The sequence below is a fragment of the Rhopilema esculentum genome, chromosome 20 (assembly GCF_057945365.1).
Source record: "Rhopilema esculentum isolate cy_ngs chromosome 20, ASM5794536v1, whole genome shotgun sequence".
NCBI classification, from domain to species: domain Eukaryota; kingdom Metazoa; phylum Cnidaria; class Scyphozoa; order Rhizostomeae; family Rhizostomatidae; genus Rhopilema; species Rhopilema esculentum.
Genome location: NC_142834.1, coordinates 13,564,207 through 13,588,929, shown reverse-complemented (window position 1 = coordinate 13,588,929; position 24,723 = coordinate 13,564,207). Strand labels below are relative to the sequence as shown.

Sequence of the window (24,723 nt, the reverse complement as noted above, 5' to 3'; positions counted from 1 at the left end):
TATTTAATGTTAAATTTCAATTAGAGTACTCATCGCCCATTTGTAATCAATAGCTCAACTTTGCTATTCCAGCTACATATGTTATGTTGCTTAGAAATTGATCGATTATGATGAAATGCTCACTTGACCACGCCCTAATTTTCAGACCACACCCACTCATGCCCCTCCAGTTATTTGGAGCCGGTTTAAAATTCTGAGTCAGTCCGGCACTGTAGGCAGGGAATGTACACGCCTTATATGATCATCACTCTATCTAATTTTCAAGTAACAATACAAATACGATAAAATACTAGTTAGATTGCAGCTAAAGTCATTGAAATCCACTTTCCATATAAATCATCTTTGTTGAAAAAATTAGACGCTTAGAAACTAGTTTTCTAAACTAATATGAAAAAAATTTCGATTACCTTTTAAGAGTCTCTGGGATGTTCACTAAGGTCAGAAACAAGGATATGACCAACATAACGAAAGTTATAAATACTGGTAGAAGATATGGGAACTTTCCAAATAAAGAATCTAAAAAAAAGTTCAAAATGTAATTTTCTGAAAATGCAGACCACATGTTGTGCATATATTAAATGTGACCAATTGCCAAATGCATTAATCTTGGAAAGAGGATATCATTGCGATAAATGAAATGAAAGAAACTCGTCTAGGTAGCTACCTAAATAAACACAACTTAGGTGGAGAGAGCGAGAATAAAAATAAAAGATTACTGTATTAAACTTGACTGAACGATGTAGCTACTTGGAAAAACTGTGACACAGATTAAAGAGCTCTAATACCAGAATTGCTCTCAACGAAAATCCTCTGTTAGAAGGAAGCATTCAAAACAAATGCGATTTTTCAATTTTAATAAATTTGTTAGATTTAATCGTTAGACGATAATGTTAGACAAATGCTACAAAAATACCTTTGGAGAAAGTTGCTGGAAAAGACTCGGCCGGAAAAACTAAAAACCCTACGAAGAAAAGAGGAGGAGAAAAAGAATTAGTTTATTTGAGTCTGAGATAAAGATACCAGCCCAGCCCAGCCCAGCCCAGCCCAGCCCAGCCCAGCCCAGCCCAGCCCAGCCCAGCCCAGCCCAGCCCAGCCCAGCCCAGCCCAGCCCAGCCCAGCCCAGCCCAGCCCAGCCCAGCCCAGCCCAGCCCAGCCCAGCCCAGCCCAGCCCAGCCCAGCCCAGCCCAGCCCAGCCCAGCCCAGCCCAGCCCAGCCCAGCCCAGCCCAGCCCAGCCCAGCCCAGCCCAGCCCAGCCCAGCCCAGCCCAGCCCAGCCCAGCCCAGCCCAGCCCAGCCCAGCCCAGCCCAGCCCAGCCCAGCCCAGCCCAGCCCAGCCCAGCCCAGCCCAGCCCAGCCCAGCCCAGCCCAGCCCAGCCCAGCCCAGCCCAGCCCAGCCCAGCCCAGCCCAGCCCAGCCCAGCCCAGCCCAGCCCAGCCCAGCCCAGCCCAGCCCAGCCCAGCCCAGCCCAGCCCAGCCCAGCCTAACTCGCTTTTATCAATGATGCAACATAATTGAAACAAAGAAGGACATACCGCCTACAGCTGGGCCAACTACCAAACCAATTTGAAAAGAGCTTAATATTATTGCCATTCCAAGACTCTGAAAAACAAGACAAGAGTTCATGATAGGATGCATAGTGGTGACAGAGATTAGGCTAATTTCTAATAGGATTAATTACACGAGACTATGATATTTTGTGATTACATTGATCAAAAGAGGATACAATTTTGAGTATTATTTAGGTCTATTCAAGTTTCCGTATTCTCTAACATTGGCAAGGATAGGCTCAAGAATGAGAGAAGATAGGCCTATTGAGAAGGTCTTTCGTCTCTTGATCATCGTCTCTTGATGACACCTCGTGATGACACCGATGCTACATAACTTCATCTATATGGTCAATTATAGGGGGTTTTCCCAAGGGGGCTTTCCCGTGGTGTTCTCCCAGGGGGGCCAGGGCTGCTAGTTATTCCAATGCAAAATACAACTTGGAAAAAGTCTAAGGGCCTAAGCCTAAATCAACCCTACTCCATTTTAACGATGTTGGTTCAAAAAAAGCTGCTTTAGAGATTGGAAAAATGTTTTTAACTTTCAGTCAAAGATATAAACAATAGATAAGACTAAGCCATGGAGTAGTCTAATGAAATTTAGTGAGTTTTGGAGCTTAGAAGAAGTAAAAGTGCATAAGAGAAATAAAATGTAGCTCAAATTGATTCCTTACGCTGTTGGTCTCATCACATAGGGCGAAAGTCGTCGCCTTCAGAGCTATTAACAGTCCACCACACAATCCTAGAAGGAACCGAGTTATCAAGGCCCAAGTATAAGACTGGCTAAAACCAAACATAAGAGTGAAGAAGGCGATTAGACCAGTTGATATTGCCAGTGAATGTTTGCGTCCAATTCGATCACATAGCCAGCCCCACAAATAACTACAAATAATAAAAGAAGGAATCTCATAATTTCTGTACTGTTTATACAGTTTAACCGAGAATACGCTGTTACAGGGTGACTTCAACAAATACAAGAATATTTACACGCCCGCACACCAGCAATCCTCATGAGGACTGCCAGATCCCTAGATGCAAATATTATGAATGGTCAATAATGGCGCCAAAGAAGAGTCCAAGTCTCATGAGAATGGGAACAATTTTTTCAACCTTAACAACTAAACATGTAATAATGATCATTAAGGGTCTAGTTAAAATTAAAGTTTGCAAAGCAATAAGAGAAAACTTTAAAGAGAGTCTCAAAACGAACACTTAAATAGCATACCCTCCAAACGATCTTCCTACAAAAAGTGATGAAGCCACAATGCCGACATAATTACCTAAGAAAAAAAATTGAAGGGTTGAATTGAAAATTGAAGAAAACGAAACTAGCAAAAATTATCAGTTTAGGTATGGTTTAATTATTACAAATCACAGAGACATTCAATCTGCTAATTTGAAGATCTAAAACACTACTGAATTTTATAGAAAATAATGAGTTTCTATTCATTTAAAGGAAAAAATAGGACTAAAAATCCTTCGATTTGAAATTAAGGAATTCCTTCAACACAGGACTCATTTAAATTTCAAGGAACTGAAAAATATCAATGACAGTTATGTCGACCATAAGACTACTTCCTCAGAAAACCTAAGCTGTCCGTTTGCTTGGTATTGTACTGGCGAATTTATGAGTTCTTGAATTTGTGATCAAACAAAGCCAAGAATTATTTTGTACGACAATGAAAACTAGAAAACAAAAATATTATCAAACTTTGAGTAAATGAGCATCAGCAATGGATTTGCAAGGTGGAGGTGTGGGGTCGTGGCACCCTCAATTATTTTTGTGTCTTATTTTGTTTGGTTCAGTAAAAAGAACCCCAGGGGGCACTAGTATATTTTTAGGACAGGGGTGCTCAGGTTACTTTTTGAGTCTAAAATTTGGACACAAGTTTGTGGTAGTTTGAGCGTTAGTCGGGGCGGGAAGTTTGTAGTTTTATTATATTGAATCAGTCAATTGTACTATTACATTTTTTGCTTCACGAAATTTTGCCTTATTTTTGGGGGGTCTGAAATAATGGAACAAACCCCCCATCTATGCTTTGAGAACCAAAGGGTTTTGAATTTTTTAAACAGGATAGTCTATAAATTTTACCTATTTCCTTTTCTTTAATGCCAAATTCCTGTGAAAAGAAATGAAAGATAACGAAAAATTCACAGAATGAATAGCTACAAAAATAATAAAAAGTTTACAGAATGGATATTTAAAGATATGAGAATTTCAACTGCTTTTGCAAAGTAAATACAGATGCAAGCACTGCGGCGCAGAGGAAGGGCTGGGGGGCTTAAACCTACATCTTTTTGCAAAAAAATGCAAAACATTAAGAAGTCAAGCATCATTATGGCCTCTTTATATTTGGTTCTAGCCCCCACACTTTTTTAGAATCCTCCTTTTCTCATCGCTTCACGGTGCCTGCATATGCACCTTTTTTCTCTACAAATGATCCTTGCAAATTAATCAACCATTACCGCAGAGGTAATTTTCTGTTTGTAACCAAAGCAGACTACGATTATTGTCAAACCAAATGTTGTTTAAAAAGCTGTGACAGTAAGCGGAGGGTGACTGTACCATAGAAAGTGAGTTTGAGATGCCATGACACAAACGGGGCAAAAACAGGGGAGGCCTGTTTCATCAATATCTGTAAATTCCGTTGTAGCTCAAATATGCTAATCAACAAAATTCAAATTTTCGTTGCAGGTATTCAAGTATTCAACTCTATCTTAAAAAAGTTTCATGGCCTAAGAAGAAAGAGTAGCCCACATCCACCATAAATTTCTTGCTGGTTTGCCTCACATGAGGGACTGGAACTAGCTACTGAACAATAGAATACCACAATGACATAGCAAACTCTGAGATGACCAGTTTTGCAAACATTGGTCTAAATTGCGAATGTAGTAAACGGTAGTGTGACTTTAACCAGAGTGGGTATAAGCGTAGTCAATTTTACCACAAACAGTGAACTTAAAATCATTGAGTCCAAAAAACAGTTATATTCCTGTTCATAAATAATTACTTCGTAAATAACTCAGTCATCATCAAGATTATCGTTTTGTGTTACTCACCCTCATCATTCTTGGTAAAAATGAGAATGGCATTGTGGTAGTCATGGCATTTCCAAGCTGAAATGTGAAGGAAGAAAACTTTCGATTAAATATTTTGGCTCAAAAAGAGTAAATGAAAATGAGATTTTTTTCCAACTAATCATCTTTATTCACAGCCTCCCCGCAAAAACCATGGCTCAACCATGGTTGACAATGGTTGGGCAATGGAATGACTATGGTTAACCCTGGTAGAGCCACGGATTTCCAATGGGACCCATTGCTCAACCATTGTTGAGACATGTCTAAAATTTCAAACTTTTAATTTTTCATAAATTTGCTTGAGCAGTTATTTGAAATTTGAATGTCCTGGCCAAACCATGGCTACCTGTTCGTGGTTGAACAATGGCTTAACTACAGCTCAACCAATACATTTTAACCATGTATTTCCATGGTTAGACCATGGCATATAGCCATTTTGGCAATTTAGGTCGAATTTACTCATCATTGATTACAGAAAAACAAATTTGCATCAAATCGATGTCAAAAATAGCCACTTCACCAAACAAATATAAGTTAGTCTTCCCCTCAATAAGGAATCTAGAGGCATAGAAGCAAAGCAAAATAGTAGATACGCACACTGCAGACGAAGATTGTAATCACGATGACAGGGTCCATGGGTGTACGTCCTGGTGGTGAAAAGGTATGTTTCAGCCTTTTCCAAAGGCTTCGCAGACACTCCATTTTGCTATCTAGGTGTTGGTGGACAGTATTTTGATCTAAGAGAAAACAAATACACAGATTATGCAATGCAAAATTCCCTTTCCCAAAAGTAAGAGCATTGGCTTTAACAGAGTGCACTGATAAATATGAAAGACTTTAGGCCCTGCCCTATTCTATTGTCAGAAAACCATTTTCTACCACATCCTTGACTAATCTTTGAGGTATAATGTGGTTCCAGTCACAATTCATTAAATAAAACAAAAAAATAAGTTTTTATTTGATATATTAGCTCTCTTTCAACATCATCTATGCAATCAAAATGATTTACAAAAGCTTAATGAGAACTGGACTGATTGTAACCCCAAGTCACCCCTCCCCCATTAAGCCTACCATGAAATTAAGACAAACTAAAAATCTCTGCTTAAAATTTCATCAGATTTTAACATTGTCAATAAAAGATAATGATAGGAAATTTTAATAGAAAAAAGAAATACACCAGAAACAGATAAATCACCTGGTTAGATTTAATATATTGCCAAATATAAAAAATTGTAATAACGTAAGGTGATATAAACATAAATATAGGTTGGGCCTTAAATGCGGCCTTAACAGAAATATAGGTTGGGCCCTTAATTTTTGTTGGGCCTTAATATAGGTTTGGCCTTAAAAGCGGCCTTAACAGAAATGTAGGTTGGGCCTTAAATGCGGCCTTAAGTTTTGTTGGTATTGTAAAAACAAATTGACTAAATAAAACCCGAGTTTTCATACAAAAAACAGCAGGTCATTTAACTACAGTGAAAAGCTCCATCCAAAACATGTACAAATCCTAATGCCATTGCGGCAATTAAAGTGTCTTTTTGAACCATAACCAATGCTAAGTCTTTGTTTGCACCCATAAAATTCTAATCCATTGTTACAAATTTCTAGTTACTCTTTATATATTGCTGCAATATAAAAATATATTTTTTCAAGGCTCATTCTATAAAATTTTCAGAATAGTATAAAAACTCGAAGAAAACACTTTGGCAAGACATTTTGCTTTCCCTTCATCAGTAATAACCTGACCATATATTTCTGCTATATATTTCTTATAACAGGACAGGTATTAGAGAAATGCACCCAATCGTATATATAGAAATCTTAATCGATCTAAAACATGTAAATTATGGATAGAAAAAAGTATAGAATATCTTACAGCGGCAATAAACCGAATAACTGGAATATAAATTGAAAGCGAGGATAGAATAAAATAAAACCTACTTAGTTATGGCGATGTCTCTAAATATCGGCGAGACCCTATAAGGGGTATTTGAAATATGAAATAATTGAGATTCTCGGGATGAAAATAAAAATAATTAGGTTTTTTAGTCTTGAAATACTTTGGTTCCCAGTACGAAATATGGAATAACAAAATAACTGAATACCTTTTTAGATGTTGTGTGAGAATTATCTATTTGATAACAGCATTGACTCAAGTGACTATTGATCTGTAGATCTGTTAAGATACCATGTTACGCTTGGGTTGTTCTTTTAAATATTGCAACCTTTTTGTGGGGTTTCAAAGGCTTTTCATACTTCACGTTTAGTAAAAATACCTGATTGTTCCACGCATACATACTATGAATGCTCTATAAGACCACTTAACCACAGTTTTGTAAACCATTCAAGTTGCAGGATTGATTTGTTGACAATAATATTTAAAAATATATTGTTCATTCTTCAATTTTTTATATGTGGCTAACATGTTCCCCTCAAAGTTATTCTTATCTCGAAAATGTTGTTTCTGGCCATATCTTTGAATTCAGTATGGTGCCAATAAATAATGCTGCCAAAAATGGTGCCAAAAAAGTGACTATAAGTTGCGTTACATGAAGCAAAACGAAATAACTACATAAGGTCAAACAATATAAAAATTTTATGCAAGCAACGAACACGCAATTGTAAAGAGAATTTGTCCCAGTCCAACTGTTTTTCAAACTCGATGAAAGTTTAAATCATAAAAGTAAAGGCCATTGATTATTTTAAGCCTTGGAAACATTCTGGTAATTGACCGGAAGTCGCGTTTCTGGAAGCATGAAAAATGCACGGTCAGCAAAATTTTAACTTTCGAATTTTTCAAATCTAATGATACCATCAGAAAGAGCTTGTAACGTGAACGTGACTTCCCGTTATCTGCCAGAATGTTCCTAAGGCTTGAAATGGTCAGTGGCCTTTAGTCTTACGATTTAAACCTTATAAATTTCGGTTAGGCTGGTTGCTAGTGGTTATGCAAAATTCCCACTCAATCTGAAGCATTTATTCTGATTTCTACTTGAGAACATCGTAAGAGTTGATTTCACTTAGTTTTAGCTTTGCATTAACTTCATTTTAGCATTATTTCTTGCTATTTAATGCACCTAAGACTGCAAGTGACTGGAAGTAACAGTATCACTATAGCATGAAGAATCGATTAAACAACTGAATTTCGCGAATAGAAGATGTCGCGAAATTCAATATTCACGCATCCTTCTAGCAGAGTGTGTCTCCCGGGCATGTCTTCTGGTTGTACCATCCACATGTCTGTGGGCCCCTTCTGGTTGTACCATCCACATGTCTGTGGGCCCCTTCTGGCTGTACCTTCCACACAAGAGACTTTGACTATTAGTTCTGGTACATATATGCAGGGGCCCCCAACTTTCAGAGAACTCGTCGGTAGAATTAAATTTATAACAAAATACTTATGTAACAAAAGAATTTCTGTCGGTAAAATATGGTTTTGCATCTCTTACACCCCCCAGCGAGAATGATCACGCGACGCCACTGCATATATTTTTCGAATTGTTTAGTTGTTTCCATGAACAAAACAAAGATAAATATTTCATCCGGTGTCCTTAGATTCCCTACAAAAGTACCAAATTATCATCAAAGTTCCAAAGAGAATGAATTCCCTATATATTCTAGAGGTTTTTAAGCAAAAATAGTCTGCAAAGACGCAAATTTAATCTCCATTGATGGAGTGTTTAATGGCGTTGCAACGTACTACAAGGAATGTGCAAAGTGTGGAATGTGCTATCGATACCAAAAATACAAGGATGGAGTGCATAATTTCAATGACAATCATCTCCTTGACATTTATCTATGTCAGTTTCTTCGGGAATGTTTGCTGCAGCATTTGTTAATAGGTAGCATTATGAAGGTTCATGAACGTAGATTGGGAAGAGTGTTGGACATCCAATCGATTCTTAATGCTTACCTGCACTTCGACAGTCTTGTTGAAGAAGAAAACGAATTTTGTTATCCAAAAGTCCTGATTATGGATCTCAACAGGAAGTTGTACTCGACTGTTCTTCGTCAGATCTTGAACTGCCAATTGGATACGTAGAAGAAAAGATTGGTCGATGCAGATAGTCTTTGGGAAAAGGTAGAACTGTCCATGATCTTAAAGGGTTTTCCAAAGCGTGAAATTGAACAATCTAAAATCAAACCACATATGCATTGTTCAGCTGGGAAACATTCATGGTAAGGCAATTTAATGCATGAACACAGAAAAGGAAAACAGACTCGATAATCAGTTGGAAATGAATTGTTGAGAGGTAACAGAAGAAAGGCTTCTCGAGATGCTAAACCAGAAAACCTCAAAGCAGTTAAAAGTTTTTGCAAGAAATCTTGGCGCTAAACCAAAGGAACTAAGCTGGAAATGCTGACGCTAATTCGAGATGTGATATCAAGGGAACGCGGTGAAGGTAAAAGAGCTTTTAGTAAGCTGTGGGAAAGATCTGGTAGTTGGGTTTCGGCTACGCATAACCATGGCATAGTTTATGCGCTATATCTTTACTAAGGGCAGAGAGTCCTCGTGATTATGTGGACCAGGGCCATCGCGGGGCAAGCCTTGGTGGGGGGGGGATGTGGTATACAAATTTACCTGATTAACAAATTATTCCCTGAAATTCTTTAGTTGCTGTCGCAAACTTCTGCAATACATTTTGTCAATCCAACTCTGTATATAATTCGCAACTTTTATTTTTTATATGATAATAACGGACTTTCCTAATAGTTTTGTCTAATCAGCATATCGGGACGGGCAAAGGACTTAGTTGCTACCTGAGGCGGGACCATGGTTGCCGCCGAAGGAGGAGAAAATTTTCGAATTTTGATGCTTCCAGTTCCCTGGGAAATGCACTCTTTTAAGCAAATTTCACTAAAGCAATCTCCCTAACCCTATTGAAAATTCTTTTTTTGCAAACAAATTGAAAAGCAGATAAAAACGGACGTCAAGAAAAAGGCTACAAAGCAACCAGAAAAATAACCAGAGCGAATTTTACAAACGGAGGTAAGGTAACAAATAAATTGCAGTAGCCCTTTCAAAACCTGTCAATTCGAGCTGACTAATGTTGCAAACACTACATCTGTTTTTTTCATGGTAAGGAACTTTCCTGGTTTGACCTGTGTGTACAATGCCTGCCAAAAGTACTTGGAACACCCACCAATTTACGCTGCATTTGATATCTTTCATTCCTTTCATGAAAAAAATTTGCTACTTCCGCCCCCTTCCCCCTCAAACAATGTTGATGATTTAGAGAAATATCATAAAAGAAGCGCAAATGAAAGTGCTTCCTAAAATCCTAATCCGTTTGATAGTAAACCAACATTGTTCCGTGGGGGAGAGGGGGATGATTGGTTTTAACCTTGGAAATTGATGTCAGTGTTCCAAGACTTTTGGCAGGCATTGTACCTCATGTACAGCAGCAGCATTGGGTTAACGACTGTGGACTGTTCGCTATTGCTTTTGTGGGTTCTTTGGTTACTGGCTATGATCCATGTAGAGTCTGCAAAGCCGAGCCGATTTTCGTGTTCACAGGTTTCTCAAAATCAAGGAACCGAATTTGATTGGTTGGGGGAAATTCGATTGCTTTTTTCAGTTTTCAAAATGGCGCTCAAATTTCAAATTTCAAAATTTCAAAATGGAAAAATTTCAAAATTTTTAAGGTAACAGGATAGTAGATTAGGTCTGTTTGTTCTTTTGAACAACCAAAAGTACAGAAAAACATTGCACTAGTGCTTAGAATAAAATGTTGATGTCAGCGAACAAGAAAAGAGGCTCTGTTGCACAGACTCTACGTTCTCTCCTCTTTTAAATTTCTGAGTCTGCACGCAGGCTATGTAAATGTGAATACGACCTGAGAAAAGCATTGAAAGAGAGTCTTGAAAAGAAAGTTGTCAGATATTGGAAAATTAATGGTGCAATGCAAACAGTGCAAAACATGGTTGCATGGACACTGCGAGACTGGAAATTATGAAGATCCTAAATGGGTATGCTTGAGAATCCTTTGTTTCTTTGTTGTCCTCTTGATAATTACAGGTATTGTTTTGCCTTTCAGCATTAGGTTTTACAAATAGACATAAAATTTACTCTTAACATCCCTTCACACAAAATCGATAAAAAAGGATCAGTAACTAGAATAGAAGCAAGAAAACCCAAAAGTACAATGACATCAAAATTATGAGCAAAGTAAGATGACAGCAATATAGAACAACTATAAAAGGGCACTAGGAAAGGAACTTCCTGAAAAAGATATAAAAGAGTGGTACAATAATACTGTCTCTAGCAAGTAATTGAGCACAGAACAGAATAAGAAATATTTTCCCATTTATGCATATGGAGTTTGAGCTTTATAGACAGTTTCCACTGAAGTGGATTTATTGTGAGATTGAAAATAACTTTTTGCATTAGGTCTTTGCCTACACTCCACTTAATAAATCTAGATTTCTATGAAGTATATTTGTAAAAGTTACTTAAACTAACATCACTGCTGCTTGCCAGATAATGAAACACAATAAAACATACATCTATATTGCTGTTGAACACTAAAACATATAGAGCTGGGTATCCAATTTAATCAAATTTGTGTTGAAATGGAGTCAAAAAAGACACTCAAGAATCTTTGTTGTAGTACAAATAAATTATATTGAAATCTTTTTGTACATTTTATGTAATCAGAAAGTTGCTTTTGAAAATTTTAATATTTTATCTGCAAAGGCAACTCTTTCATAAATGGCAAATGATAGTTCACAAAAGGCACCCATCAGCTGACAATTCTTTTGTTGATTAAACACAAAAATAACATTGACTCAAAAAGCTTTTATCAAACATATATAAATAATATATCCTATTTATCATGTAATCAATGAAGCCATGGTATCTTACTAAGTACCAGACTCTTATAAGAGGTTTTTATATAATGACTTTTGAATAGAAGTAGAAAATTGCATTTGCGAGTCCACTTTTGGGGGTCCACTTTTGTCAGGTATCAGAATAAACCTATGTATCATTTAATTTAATACATATCAAAATCCAAAAAGACTTCCAAAAAATACATGATCATTTGAAAAGGGAAATGGGTCAAATGAAGTGCTGATTTTTTTTTTAAATTAGAAAGGGGGTACATATATACTTTGACATCAGAAAATAAATTAAAACCCAGGAAAATAATTTCAATGGTATATAGCAAAATGGCATAAATTGTAGCCCTAAGTAAGATATTTCAAAATACAAGCATATGATCAATTTAAATATTTGCTTAGATGACAAGAAAGAGCACATAAATTCATTTTTTACATGCTTTACATAAGTTAACATTACAATGTCATTTCTTACACTGTTTCTCAGTGGCAAAAAGAGCTTCATTTGTCCCCGTTTTGGATATTTCATATCATTTCAGGAAATTAATCTGAAGGCAGGACCACTAGGGAAAGTGTTGGTACCAGAGTCAAATTATTTGGACCTAATTAAGCATTCAGAAATGAGAAATTGCTACAAGCTTTTTAATTGCAACCAAACAACGTCGCTCAGAAAGCTCCTTGAGCCATCAACCCAAATTATCTGTTGCTGTTGTTGTTGATTGGTTTGTTGATGAAATTTAACCAAAGCAAAGGGAAATGTGTAAACAATTTCAGAATGACTGTAATAAGGAGACTGTACAAATAAATTTGCCTTGAATACCTCGCCGCAGCTACCCTCTGATTGACTGCATGCTACTCATCCACGTCTTTCTTTGAAAGAAAAGTGGCTGCAAACTTGTCTTCTCTCTTGATCTCTACAAAAGAGACCAGTGGGGACAACCCTTTCAAGTCTTGCTAGTTCCGTATGTTTTAAATCAGTTGGCCCTCTGAACTCCTCTTCCTTTATTAGGTCTTCCACTCTTTGCAACAGCTCCATTTTAAGGTGTTTAATGCAGACACAACACAATATTCGTCACAAATTTCCACACAACATCGAATGCAAAATGCCCGGTTTGCACTGGGCTCCTTCGGAGTGGTGGGCAGCAAAATGAACTTTACACAACATACGTCTCACCGATGACCCAATCGCACAATTTGATTGGTGGGAAGATGCCTGTACGAACTTTCAAAAAACCATCAATCTCACAGATACCCCGAACCTGACTACATTGGTTCCCTGCGATCACCAAGAAATCATCTTTATGGATCCTTGACTTTCATATGATTCACTGAGACCAACAAAAATAACGATACTTTGCACTAAACAAATGATAATTTTTTAACACACCTCTGAAAATCTGACTGTCTTACTTGCGGACGGAGAGACAGTCTGGATCATTCCCTGGTTTGAATAGTAAGAAGGAGGTTTAACAACCTGTGTTGTTAATAAAGTAACAGTCTCGAAGGACGAATTATTAAAGAGCGAAGTCGATAGTAAGAGACGTACGTCGTGTTATTATCTTATTCCAAAACAACTAACTATTTCTAAATAAACACAGCGGTATATACAAGCAGCGAAGCGAAAAGCAGATAGAAAATGAAAGGAAACTGCAAAATGAAGAAATTAGAGAGATGGAGGCAAAAGTCATGCAGTTGGATGAAATATGTAACAAATATCTATTGAAATCAAGGAGCTTTGTCCTGCAATAACAAGATTAGTTCCAGCTACACAGCTACCACAGGGTCAAATACACACAACGGCTGCATGTGTATGGATGATTATCGTAGCATAATGGACACACTTTTCAACGATCTGTGTGGGGTAGCCATTCCGTTTGAAGCTATCAACAGTGTATTCATCTTGATGTTTTTGTATGCCGGGGCGAAATCTTAGTATTCGTTTAATTCAATTTATTTTGGAAAATTTATCTCACAACATTGGATTCTCGTCGCCGCTTTGCTTTGTTTCTGAATTTTATCCTCGTAATTATATTATACTCATTGCCAGATTCACAGAATCCAACAGACAGCCTATCCTGCGGTCCTATAGCCTCTCCACATTTTCGCAGTAACATATTAGAAAAGTTTTTACTCTAGAAAAAGTTTACTCTAACTTAAATCGAAACGTAAAATACCATGATCACGGAATTATATAGAGTAATTATGATGATAATAAAATAGTAATGTTCGGGGGTAGAAAAAGTGACGATGTGGGTGATGATGGTGTGTTGCTGTAAGGTCAGTGGTTCTGTTCATGCCGTTCGGTGTGAGAGTGTTTGCAAGGCCAATGAGGTATTGCTCTTTGGATCGTCGGACACTCTCTCGTTTGTCGTTGAGTTTCAGTAATGGTGTTACAGTAAGGTCATTGATGGTATGTTCTGGGCTGCAGAAGTGTTCTGCAAAACCAGACTCATCTACTTTTTTGTTGACTATGTCTCGTCTGTGTTCGTCAAATCAGTCTTTCAGTCGTCTGACTGTTTGTCTGATGTATTGGCAGTTCTTGTGTCCGTTAGTTAAACGGCATTTGCATTGTAATGCGTAAATAACGTGAGGAGAGTTGCAGTCCAGTCCTTGTTTTATGACGTCGTTTTTTTCAGTGTTGTTAAAATGTTAAAAGTAGTAGCACCGTCTGTGATGTGTTGCCATGCAGTGACGTCACGAGTTGCATTTCTATAGGGGTGATATCTATGACAAAAAACCAGTTATTGAAATCTGGAATGTATGAACTGCACTTCATGAGTCCGGCAAAGACCCAGTGAGATTTTTTAAACGGCTTTCGTAGAGAAATTGCAGTATTTTTATATTATAAATTTTCGCAAAATCAAGCCAATGGGCTTACCGAAATAGTAACTTAAGACTTTTTTAGTCCAAAAATTGATTTATTTCACACTTTAGCAATTTTAGAAAGATATGAATCATACCTCAGTTTTCGTTTCATAGAGAAACTGCAGTATCTATGGGTTACAAATTTTCGTAAAAGACAAGCCGGTATAGGCTTATCAAAATTGTTATTTTTTGACTGAGATTTGCTAATCGGAAACTCGAATTAATTCCCATTTTAGAAACCCTAAAAAGATACTGATCGTATCTCCATCTAATTTTAAACGGTTATTTTGAGAATTAGCAGTACAGTTGACATCCGCTCGCTATTTCGAATATCCGTTATGTCGAACCGTTTTCTGTTTCCCCTGGACGAAAAGTGTTCGCTATCTCGAACTTTTTTGTTTTTGGTTATGTGAGAAAATTAAAAATACGAGTAAAGAATCTGTTTAAACGGCAGATGACAGTTAACAGATTAAAAATACAGTGTTATAATACAATTGAAATGTTTTATTAAGTAAGTGATAACTGTTCAACTGGGTTGTATATTTTCAGAATTGAAACTTTTGGAATAAGACCCTTTGGTTTGAAATTTGCAAGAATTGGCACAAGCTCACTTAAGTGGTATATTTTGGACGTTATTTTTATTCAGAAACAGTCTAATTATTTGAAGAGAATGTTTTGTTTGGCTTTCGAAATAAAATTGCAGTAAGAATTTTACAACACTTCTGTCTGTCCTGAGATAAAAAAGGCCACATTACACAACGTCACATTTTGGACCAAAGTAGTCTGTACCATGTGAACCAGCTTATATTTTCCCAGACATACTGCAGAAAATCGTCTTCAACGAATTGTATAAAGATGGATCAACCTTTTGTGAAGTGAGTGACGAAGAAAAGCATTACTTTCTTTTCTCATGTAGTTAATTAAAACCAAACTACAAGGATTCGAAAAGCCAATATTTCGAAATTTGCGGATAAACTTAAAATAAAAAACCAGTTAATTATACACATAAAAATTAAAAAAACGTAAGCGTAATTTTACAATGCTAGGCATTGAACATCAACAGTTCTTTTAAATATTTGGAATATAGTAACATAGTTCGTGATGACGTCACAAATATATATTATTATAACTTTTGAATTGGAAAATCATTAACTGAAAGAGCATTATAAAATACCTCTGAATGTGCAAAAGCAGTTAAATATGTTACGTTGCAAATTTGCTGAGATATGGCCACATGTACACACGTTATTTCCCCAGCAAACTTCTGTAATTTAGTGTTTATGGACAGAGCCAAGTAACAGCAATGCGGTAGCAAATATCAAATCTTTTATTGGCCCTACCTCACCTGTGCTCCGTTAATTTTCAATTTATTTTGCACATTTAAAACTATTTTATGGTAAAATGTTTGTTTATGTGTCCAAATTTTGAAATTCTATAAAAAGTTTTGTCATACGTAAAAATTCTAAACACACAAATTCTGAGGCATACATAAAAAGGAGGCCTATCTGAAATCTTTAATCTAAAGTAAGATACAACAAAATAAAACTAAGTAAATATATGAATTTGGGTAATTTGGGCTTTAAAAGACAGGGAACGAATATTACGTTCAGCCTACCATTATCAATATTTCCAATAAGAGTTAAAAGCATTTTTATTATATTACAGCATGTCAGAGATACAATAACGAAAATTTCTGATTCAGTTTTATCAGATTTATCGTCATTCAAAAAACAAATTAAAATAAGTCTAAGAATAAAGACACATCAACTTACCCAGGCCCACCGAGAGGGTAGAGGACCAGGGGGTCAAGGGGCACTTACCCCTGTGCCCGTAAGCAAAGAGGGACCTGTTGATAAATGAATTGTCTCTATTTAAAATATGATTCTTAATAACATGGTAATTACAAGTCAAATCTGTACTTGGAAAACTTAAAGACGCTTTACGAATATTAATCAAAAGTAAAAGTAGAAAATTCTATGCAATTTAATTCCATATCAAACAGGTTTATTGCCTTGTGTAGGAAGGGCCCTGCCTCTTGGCACTGGGTGGCTCTCGGCGACCCTGAGCTTCCCTTTGAAAAATGAATAAAATTACTAGAACTCCCCTTTTATTGAAACTTAGTTCCAAACAATCATGAAAAAATTCCTGTTTTCTTTTAGAAATATATCAAGGGAGTATTATCGTTTCATATTGGCACCCCCTTTAAGAACTTATTCATCGGATGAGCTTTGTTTACTTGATCCTTACCTTCCAATGTTTACAAAATATATTGAGACCAGTGTTCAGTCATGTACTTTTCCAATGTTATCTTTAAAAAACTGTTTTATATCTCACTGTAACGACATTATTTGCAATGCCCCTCCACTTCTCAAAGAAATGTTGTTTTGTAACTAAATCTTAAAACTTGCGACTCAAATCATATGAAAATCACAAAAACAGCACTGCTTTGTTGGGCAAGGAGCAAAAATCAATGCAGTCTCGCAATTTTGTGAAAGATTGTTTTTCGAGTGAAGATACTGCAGATTTTTATCTATTGTGTATCTCTCTTTTAAGGCGGGTTTCCACTTTATTCGCTCTGGTCGCGCGACTGAGCGAATGCACATTGGGGCATGCGCAAATTGAATTCCCCATTCGCTGCAAATGCACTACCATTCGCTGAGTAGCTCAATGTGCATTCGCTCAGTCGCGCGACCAGCGCGAATCAAGTGGAAACCGGCCTTTAAGGTCTGATGTCATGAAAAACACTGATATTCAAAGATGTTGTTCAGACTGATAATTAAAAGAAAGAGTCTAAACTACTTTGACAAATAGCTTTTTGTTTGCTCAGTAACATGATTTTGTATTTTGATCTCATCAAAACTTTTTAGCTTAAACTTTATGGGTCTGTTAAATTTGTTTTTGATACTTATAGGTGAGCTTTAACAACTGCGGATAGACCCACCCCCCAATATAAAAAGTTCAAGTAAACCACCCATCCCCCCTTGTGGGGTTCTCATCCGCTTACCCTTCAAAGAAGTCCTTTTTTGGAAGCGGGGCGGTTTTAGGCCTATCTGACAAATCAGCTTTCTTGGTCTTTATCAATATTTATTTCTTGGTCATAATTAATCACAAGTTGATAACACGGCGGATCTGCAGCTTTTACTATCGAAGTTGTTAATAAGTCTGACAAATTTCTGGATCTATTCATAAGATTAGACTTACATGGATGTATCTGGCAAGCAATAAATGTGACGATGCACTCTTAAATCTTGGTATCTTGATCAAATTCTGGGCCTTCGTCACTCGAACTGTGATTGGTTACTTCTGATTCGGTGACTTCTATAAGGTTTTGAGCAGGAAATCTATCAGGCAGAAATACTGCAATTACCAACGTGATAAGAGCAGTGAATCCAGACAGAACAAAGGAGAAGTGATGGTTGAATGGATACCCCAATGTTCCTTCATTCGTTAGCGACCAAGAGTAGAGGGAGCCGAGAATGGTTGGTGCAATTGAGCTGTAAGAAAAAATGAAATAATAGGAAAAGATTTTCAACGAAACAGTCCTTACTTGCAGTTCATCTTAAATCCGTTGTCTTGCTAACATCACTGACCCGGGGTTAATATACTACTTCCAAATTACGGTTACATGCGCGTCCAAATAACGGTTGGTGATCATCATGGAACTAAGTCAAAGTATAGCTTTTGTCTTTGATACATAGCCATCATAGTTATTCGCTTGACGATTTAGTAAAAAGGGAAAGGTTCAATAACATTTGCGATCATTAATATATTTGCACTTGCATTCAAAAAGATTTTCTAATTATCTTTAGTACTTGAAGATTGAGCAATGGTCAATTACTGGAAGAGGAAGACACGTAGAACATCCCCAAGACAATACAAAATTGCGAGTAACTAGGGGCAGACACGTGGTCAAATATTGGGGGGGGAGGCAGTTGTTGTAATGAGGTGGCATCAGATTTCCCATTGTCTTAGAAGAAAATACCATTCCTCTCCAAAGTAGTGGGGGGGGGGCGACCATCCCCCCTCGCCCCCAGGTGTTATATATTCGAAAGTTTATATATTCGAGAGGAAGGTTTATATATTCGAAATGCTTCCTCCAAAAAGTTTGTTGTTTTTACAAATTGATTAGCTAAGAGTTGATCAGATCATCTCTTTTGATAGATCGATCATAACACACAACATAGTTGATAAGCAGTGGATAGCTGATAGCTGATAGCTGATAGCATAGTTGATAGCTGAGAGCCTCTGGAACAAGTATAATCAGAGGATTGAATATTCTAGTTATAACACAAGAAACAATAGAAATCTCGACATCCTAAAATTTAAGCTTTAAAGAATCCCGAAAAAAAGAATTAGGGCTCGAAATAACCATCCATGGTCTAAGGCCACCGCTCGACGGCCTGAGTGTGACGCTCTTTACTAGCAAAATGAAGATATAATTACCGGAAGACACATGACGCTGTCATTCCCAGTCCATTGACCAGGCCCATGTACTTTGGGTCAGCAGCACAATTGAGTATTACATTGATTACCATGAAGCAGCAGGCGAATGTTAACCTCACGACGAACAAAAATGGAATAAGCAGGTACCATACATATCTGCGAAGAATAAAATACGATATCAGACAAACATAGCTTTCTGCACCAAACCAGGGAAGCAGCTAAAGCCAGGGCCTGGGCAGGCTGAAAATAGACAACCAGTCAGGATCGGTCTGAGGGGCAATCCACTCTTGCAGATAGCGAACGAGATCTTCGACAAAAGCAAATCAGTAGGCATGTGTATTGTACCTCACTCACTGATTGGTCAATAATTGACGGACAGATGGCTTTAGTCTCTGGTGATTGCCTTTAAGAGTGGTTATAAGAAGAAAAAATTGTACTGTAGTATCCTTGGCGTTTTTCTGGCCATTGATAAATTTGTATTGAAAGGAGGGATAAGAACAAATAGACAAACCTGAACGGTATATAGCCAATAAATGCAAAAAGTGGCAAGCCAAACACGAGCAGGTATAACCCACCAATCAACAACTGCAAGAAATAAAACAGAACTTAAAAACGAAAAGCACGGCTCAGGTGTGGAGGTTTAGAGGATTTTGAACACATTTTCAGCAATTTGAATGTTCTCTTTGTTTAATGCGTCTACTTTCTCATTATTTGATTTTGCAGAAATTAGGGCGGAAATTTGGGCGATAATTTGGACGGAGAATTTGGGCGGAAATTTGGGCGGAAAAATTGGGTGAGAATTTGGGTGGAAATTTGGGTGGAAATTTGGGTGAAAATTTGGACGGAGAATTTGGGCGGAAAATTTGGGCGGAAAACTTGGGCGGAAAATTTGGGCGGAAAATTTGGGTGAGAATTTGGGTGGAAATTTGGGTGGAAATTTGGGTGAAAATTTGGGCGGAAATTTTGGTGGAAATTTGGGTGAAAAAATGGGTGGAAATTTGGGTGAAAATTTGGGCGGAAATTTGGGTGAAAATTTGGGTGAAAATTTTGGTGAAAATTTGGGCGGAAATTTTCGATCAACCTGAAAGTGATTTAAGCGACAGTGGACTTCGAATCAAGTTTAGTAAAATCTCCGCTTTAATTTTTTTCGTGCACAGAGAAATTTTGGAGAAAAACAAAAACATTCATGGTGGTTAGATGGCACATTTTTCATTCAACGTAAGAAAGACATGGATGGAGATTAAACTTGTTGAAGATAAGTTTAAAAATAAGTATAAGATAAGTATAAAAATGAAAATAACATAAATCTATGGTGACTACATCTTCACCCTCCACTTTTGCTCAAACTTCTCACCTTTTTGGAACCAAATCTCCGTTCGAGCTGCAAAAATCGAAAGGAATTGCATTAGTCTTAATAAAATTATTATGTTAGGAAATGATATCAGGTTCCTACCATTTCTTAAACATGTTTAGAAATCATAATGAAAGATGCCATCGTGTTTTTAAATGCAGAGGCTGAGCAGAAAGTGAGCTGGAAATTTCAAGATTGTGATTGAACAATTTTCAAAAAGTTTTATTTTCCACAATCCTTCCTTAACACTAAGAGACAAACGACAGCTTAGCTTGAAGGGTAATGACATGAGGCAAGCAAAAACTTCTAACTAGTCGTGGATCGAAAGTAGTATGAGAGGAAGAATGGTATTAGATTGGTTCCTTGCTGTTGACCAATCGGTGACAGGTAACTTCCCACTTTGGTGAAGGGCCCAAGAGAGAAACGAACTCTTTCTGTCTAGGCAAGCCGAGATCCTTTGTTTTGATCTAGGCAGATTCCAAAATAACTAACGGAAAAGACAATCTTGCTTGCCCAGTGATTCCAAAATTTAATCTAAACGTTTTGGGGCACTGGATTCTTGAGCAAATTATGATATATATGGCTGAATCGCACTATATTTGGATATTCTGACATCTGTGAACATGTCCAGCAGTAATACATATCAAGTTTGCAATAAAAACGTTCCTTGAAAACGTAACGTCACTACGAAACTATAAGATACAATCTCTCAAGTTCTTTCCTTCACAATTCCAATCAACGACTACCCAACTTAACACAAAATAAGGACGGTACAGTATAGGAACCCTGACATACCCTTGCAATGACGAAAACCAAACCAACCATAGGTGCGGCTGCAATGAGAATGGCTGTCCCTATCTGATCTGACGCAAAGTTCAGGCCACCTTGAAAAGAAGATAATCGCAACATTTTACAAACCACTTTCCACAAGCCTTTTGGAGTCTTGAATCTTTATTTCGAAAGATAATATTTGATGTAAGAATTTGGCAGAGAGCCAATTTTTTCTAGATTTTAATTAAAAACTATAAAGCTCATTTTCCTGGTCCATTCATGTAATGTAACTCTCTAACATTGTTGATTTTAATCTGTGATTACTCCTAAAAAATAATCCAGCATGATTACATTATGGGAATCATGTTTATGATTTGCAATGTAGATTCTGTATCATTTATTTAATTTCATTTCAAATGTTTAAGTGGAGCAGCCCTTCTGCAATGCTGATTTTCAAGAGACCCTCTACTTAAAAAAACTCACAGAAACTCTAATAGTGTTAAAAATAAATCAACCTTGTTACGATTAAATATATAAAATTTATAATAAACCCTAATTTAATTATTTTAAAATGTTGTCACAATGAAAGGCCGAATGGTAAACACCAATTTACAATTGCGCAAGGTATTTTGTGATCTATATCCTGTTGATTCCCCTTATGAAGCTGACGCATCAGAAAAATACAAAGTGACAAAGAGGTTTTCGATTAACACAAAAAGATATATATTTTTTATTTTGAGGTCCTAAGGCATTTCTGGCACCCGTACACATGTTGTATCGAGTAAGGCACTTAGAGCTCGTGACAGGAAGTGTCTGCTCACAGAGGAGCATTCATTTTTACAAACTCGAGTTTAAAGAGAAACAAAAATTGTGACACTTTACCGTAAATCTTAGATGAGTCTGCGTAGACAGGAAATGTTTCATCAAACCCAGTTGAAATAAAAGAGAATACAGCATAGAGCGCCAGGGATAGCTGCACGTTTCTTATCCTGGAAACAAAACAGGCCTAGATTAGTTTATAAACGAAACATAAATATAAAATATTAGAAATAAATGACAAACAAAACGTTCACTTGTGTCTGTATGAACTTAAAAGACTTTATTATGATTTTGAAAGTTTTAAAAGTTTATGACTTTACTTTCATGTAAAACATGACATGTCTTGGTTACGACAAAAATCGTGGTATAGAAAACTGTTCAGTTATTAAGATAACTACACTTTTAAAATAGATACCTCATGAAACAGCTACAAAACTACAAACAATTAACAACAAGAAATGCTAATACCATCTTCAAATTGCTACGATTCGCAGAATTTTTTTGGAATCGACAAAAGTTCAATCCAAACAAACTAATCACAGTCCTACTTTGTCGCAAGGAAATTTGTCATTTTTGTAAAGTGAACAATAAGTGTTTCCTTTGTGATGAAGAGCGTAACAAGAGCTAACAGAGCATACAAAAAACTATACCAACTAATGCAACAGCATATATAAAAGGCTGGCAATGTTACTCTGATTTCTGACTTACAGGTCTTTTCCAATGTATTTGCAATGATCTATTTCACAAAGGTGGCTTTTTGTTTTGGGCAAAAGAGTTCGTATCGTGGCAATCAAGCTATTCCTCAAGGTAGTTAGCCAAATAATTTTTCTACACGATGACTTTTGAAATAAATGAGATTATTGTAAGAATAATCGTTAAGTGGAAAATTGAAAGGGAAAAATTGTTCATACTTTATGAGTTGCCATAACGACGACTCTTTCAAGCCTCGGCAACATGTTGAGGCTGGACGTGTCTGCACCATGACACTATCGCATTCGATTTGGAAATGAGAAACAGTAGTCTTTGCATTGTTTGAATCCTTTTCATGCTCCGCTTCTTTGTTGGGCTGCACAGCAAAGACAGTGTAGGATTCTTTCGCAACAATTATATCATATGTATACATATCCAAATATTTTCTCGATCTACGAGACGGTCCTTCTATTGATTTACTCCCACTGTCATTTAGCAAGTTTGTCTTTTCATTAGTCTTCTCTCTGAAAAAAATAAGAAAACATTAGGTAATTTAAAAAAATTTAAAATCGAGATCATTTGGAAAAACGAAAGCAAATCAGGAAGCGTTAATTGAATATTATTAAATAATGAAGAATAGAAATAGAAACAAAAAATAAGAAGGAATATAATAGAAATTGCTGTCCAATATGATGTCAAGCTCTCTGTAAATCCAGGGGAAGGAATCACGAGGTGTGGTCACATCAAGAGGAAGGACCAGGACACTGCTCGATAGCCAGGAATTCTCAGTGTCCTATGACATACCTTTGAATGCTAGATAGAAACACATGCAAATAGGCAGGGAATGTACACGTCTAATATGGTCATTAGGAAACTTTATTCTAAGAATACGATTAAATATTATTATGTTAGATTAAAACTTGAAATCCACTTTTCATATAAATAATCTTTGTTGAAAAAAATTAGACGCTTAGAAACTAGTTCTCTTTTTACGGCATTTTAATTTTACGTAATTTATTCCTGATATGAAAAAAATTTCGATTACCTTTTAAGAGTCTCTGGGATTTTGACTATGGTCAGAAACAAGGATATGACCAACATAACGAAAGTTATAAATACTGGTAGAAGATATGGGAATTTTCCAAATAAAGAATCTAAAAAAAAGTTCAAAATGCAATTTTCTGAAAGTGCAGTTCATACATTATGCATATATTTCATGTGACCAATTGCCAAAAGCATTAATCTTGGAAAGATGATATCATTGCGATGAATGAAATGAAAGAAACTAGTCTAGGTAGCTACCTAAATAAACACAACTTAGGTGGAGAGAGCGAGAATAAAAATAAAAGATTGTATTCAACTTTACTGAACGATGTAGCTACTTGGAAAAACTGTGACACAGATTAAAGAGCTCTAATACCAGACTTGCTCTCAACGAAAATCCTCTGTTAGAAGAAAGCATTCAAAACAAATGCGATTTTTCAATTTTATAATTTTTTTAGATATAATCTTCGAAATACTTAGAAAGAGTAATGATATGAACAAACAAATAATACAAAAATACCTTTAGAGAAAGTAGATGGAAAAGACTCGGCCGGAAAAACTAAAAACCCTACGAAGAAAAGAGGAGGAGAAAAAGAATTAGTTTATTTGAGTCTGAGACAAACATAAGAGGCCACTGATTTCAATAAATGAATATATGGTCTATGGCCTAAATAAAAAGAAACAAAGAATTTGCCCAGCCCAGCCCAGCCCAGCCCAGCCCAGCCCAGCCCAGCCCAGCCCAGCCCAGCCCAGCCCAGCCCAGCCCAGCCCAGCCCAGCCCAGCCCAGCCCAGCCCAGCCCAGCCCAGCCCAGCCCAGCCCAGCCCAGCCCAGCCCAGCCCAGCCCAGCCCAGCCCAGCCCAGCCCAGCCCAGCCCAGCCCAGCCCAGCCCAGCCCAGCCCAGCCCAGCCCAGCCCAGCCCAGCCCAGCCCAGCCCAGCCCAGCCCAGCCCAGAAACAAAGAAGAAAGAAGGACATACCTCCTACAGCTGGGCCAACTATCAAACCAATTTGAAAAGAGCTTATTATTATTGCCATTCCAAGACTCTGAAAAAATAAGACACAGGTTTATAATAAGATGCGTAGTAGTGACAAAGATTATGATAATTTCTAATGAAAGTAACAAAAAGAAAAATAATCTCAGGGGCTAAGGCTAAATCTACCCTTCTCCATTTTAACGATGTTGGTTCACAAAAAAACTGCGATATTAACAATAGATAAGATTAAGCCATGGAGTAGTCTAATGAAATTTAGTACGTTTTGGAGCTAACAGGACGAAAA

At 36.9% G+C, this 24,723-nt stretch overlaps 2 protein-coding genes across 11 annotated transcripts in view; both read right to left on the bottom strand.

Moving 5' to 3' along the window:
* The window catches only part of LOC135686991 (uncharacterized), a 28,101-nt gene extending 12,059 nt beyond the window's left edge, over positions 1-16,042 (bottom strand). The window contains exons 1-11 of one of the 5 annotated variants that reach the window (XM_089114354.1): positions 12,282-16,042; positions 8,535-8,754; positions 6,563-6,598; positions 5,219-5,358; positions 4,604-4,660; positions 3,636-3,663; positions 2,769-2,823; positions 2,218-2,425; positions 1,532-1,598; positions 914-961; positions 408-516 (exon numbers count right to left, since the gene is read on the bottom strand). In XM_089114354.1, the coding sequence (XP_088970480.1) occupies positions 408-516; positions 914-961; positions 1,532-1,598; positions 2,218-2,425; positions 2,769-2,823; positions 3,636-3,663; positions 4,604-4,660; positions 5,219-5,323 (677 nt within the window). In that variant the 5' untranslated portion in view covers positions 5,324-5,358; positions 6,563-6,598; positions 8,535-8,754; positions 12,282-16,042. The remainder of the gene's footprint in view (positions 1-407; positions 517-913; positions 962-1,531; positions 1,599-2,217; positions 2,426-2,768; positions 2,824-3,635; positions 3,664-4,603; positions 4,661-5,218; positions 5,359-6,562; positions 6,599-8,534; positions 8,755-12,281) is intronic. The other 4 variants (XM_089114353.1, XM_089114356.1, XM_089114357.1 and 1 more) reach the window with 4 other exon arrangements.
* A 145-nt stretch (positions 16,043-16,187) lies between these two features.
* Positions 16,188-24,723, bottom strand: part of LOC135687555 (uncharacterized) — a 37,179-nt gene continuing 28,643 nt past the window's right edge. For all 6 annotated transcript variants that reach the window (XM_089114349.1, XM_089114350.1, XM_089114351.1 and 3 more), the window contains 10 exons: positions 24,423-24,489; positions 23,965-24,012; positions 23,446-23,554; positions 22,622-22,924; positions 21,774-21,880; positions 20,916-21,004; positions 20,124-20,150; positions 19,281-19,354; positions 18,770-18,925; positions 16,188-17,820 (listed from right to left, as the gene is read on the bottom strand). In XM_089114349.1, coding sequence (XP_088970475.1) covers positions 17,568-17,820; positions 18,770-18,925; positions 19,281-19,354; positions 20,124-20,150; positions 20,916-21,004; positions 21,774-21,880; positions 22,622-22,924; positions 23,446-23,554; positions 23,965-24,012; positions 24,423-24,489 — 1,233 coding nt within the window. In that variant the 3' untranslated portion in view covers positions 16,188-17,567. The remainder of the gene's footprint in view (positions 17,821-18,769; positions 18,926-19,280; positions 19,355-20,123; positions 20,151-20,915; positions 21,005-21,773; positions 21,881-22,621; positions 22,925-23,445; positions 23,555-23,964; positions 24,013-24,422; positions 24,490-24,723) is intronic.